This window comes from Lycorma delicatula, chromosome 1 (assembly GCF_047948215.1).
Source record: "Lycorma delicatula isolate Av1 chromosome 1, ASM4794821v1, whole genome shotgun sequence".
Classification (NCBI taxonomy): domain Eukaryota; kingdom Metazoa; phylum Arthropoda; class Insecta; order Hemiptera; family Fulgoridae; genus Lycorma; species Lycorma delicatula.
Window position 1 is genome coordinate 102,415,140 of NC_134455.1, and position 1,532 is coordinate 102,416,671.

At 36.7% G+C, this 1,532-nt stretch overlaps 1 protein-coding gene across 1 annotated transcript; it reads left to right on the forward strand.

Annotated features, from left to right (window-relative positions):
• The first annotated feature begins 349 nt into the window (after positions 1-349).
• Positions 350-1,090, forward strand: LOC142317582 (uncharacterized). Its single transcript, XM_075354138.1, has one exon. The coding sequence runs from the start codon at positions 350-352 to the stop codon at positions 1,088-1,090; it is 741 nt and encodes a 246-aa protein (XP_075210253.1).
• The last annotated feature ends 442 nt before the right edge of the window (positions 1,091-1,532 follow it).

Below are 1,532 nucleotides of genomic sequence, written 5' to 3' on the forward strand. Positions count from 1 at the left end.
TGTATAAATCAGTGATTTGAAATCGAAGAAATTGGTTCACAAAAATAGCCAACTTAAATCGTTAAACCCGTACATCGACAACAATGATCTAATCAAAGTAGGAGAACGACTTTAACATTCAAGTATTCATCCTGACCAAAAGAATCCCAGAGTATTACCTAAGAACCATCATTTAACACATCTAATTGCTAAACAATTCCATATTAAAAATTTACATTCTGGACCTCAATCACTACTTAGCGCAATCAGACAAAAATATTGGCCTATTGGTGGAAAAAACTTAGTTAAAAGAATCTTTCATCAGTGTATACAGTGTTTCAAGGTAAGGCCTAAAGGTTATACACATTTAATGGGAAATCTACCTGAAGCTAGAGTGACACCTCCTCTTAGAGCATTTATGACGACAGGAGTCGATTATTGTGGTTCCTTCTTGGTGAAGACGTCAAGAAAACATGGAATCATTTCTACCAAGTGTTACATTGCTTTGTTCATCTGTTTCACTACTAAAGCCATTCATTTAGAGGTAGCGGAAGATATGACTTCAACAGCATTCATCGCAGCTTTCAGACGTTTTATAGCTCGAAGGGGCAAGCCGAAAGATGTTTATTCAGACAATGGTACAAACTTTGTTGGAGCATGCAAGGAGTTAAGATCAGAAGAGATTTTCAAGAATGAGCAACTAGAGTCAAAACTGATTGATAATTTTGCCGATGAAGGTATCCATTGGCATTTTCAGCCTCCAAGTGGGCCGCATTTCGGCAGATTGTGGGAATTATTGGTGAAACTCGTTAAGACTCATATGAGAAGAGTCATTGGTACTTCATGTCTAACACTCATAGAATTTTCAACATTTTTAACACAAATTGAGGCATGTATAAATTCTCGACCTTTTACAGCAATATCCGATGAGCCTTCACATCTCTTTCCTTTAACCCCAGCACACTTCCTTATAGGTGATGTCTTAACCAGTATTCCAGAACAAAATTTGCAATCACTTCCTGTTACCCGGCTTAGTCACTGGCAACAGATACAACAACGCATACAACATTTCTGGTCTCGCTGGTCGAGAGAGTACCTCAACAGCGAGTGAAATGGATGAGACCAACCTCTAACATTCAAGTGAACGACCTCGTGGTAATCAAAGAAGACAACCTTCCACCTCTTCGATGGAAATTGGCCCGAGTGATCGAAACCCATCCTGGTAGTGATGGTCAAGTACGTGTCGTGACACTCAAGTCTTTTTCGGGAATTTTAAAGAGACCTGTAACAAAATTGTGTGCTCTCCCAAAAACCTGATGTGACTTAACTGAAACATATAATACCTTTGTGTGTATTTTTTTTATGATAATTTTTGTTTTGTGTGTTTTGCAGACTTTCAGGAATTGACATTTTGAAAACCATTCCATAATTTTATAACCTTAGCACATTATTTACATTTTTTTTTTGTATAATCATTTTCTTGTGTTCATGCAATTTGATTTGTAACTTAATTGTTTTTTCTTATTTTTTGTATTCTTTTTTGAAGGACTACC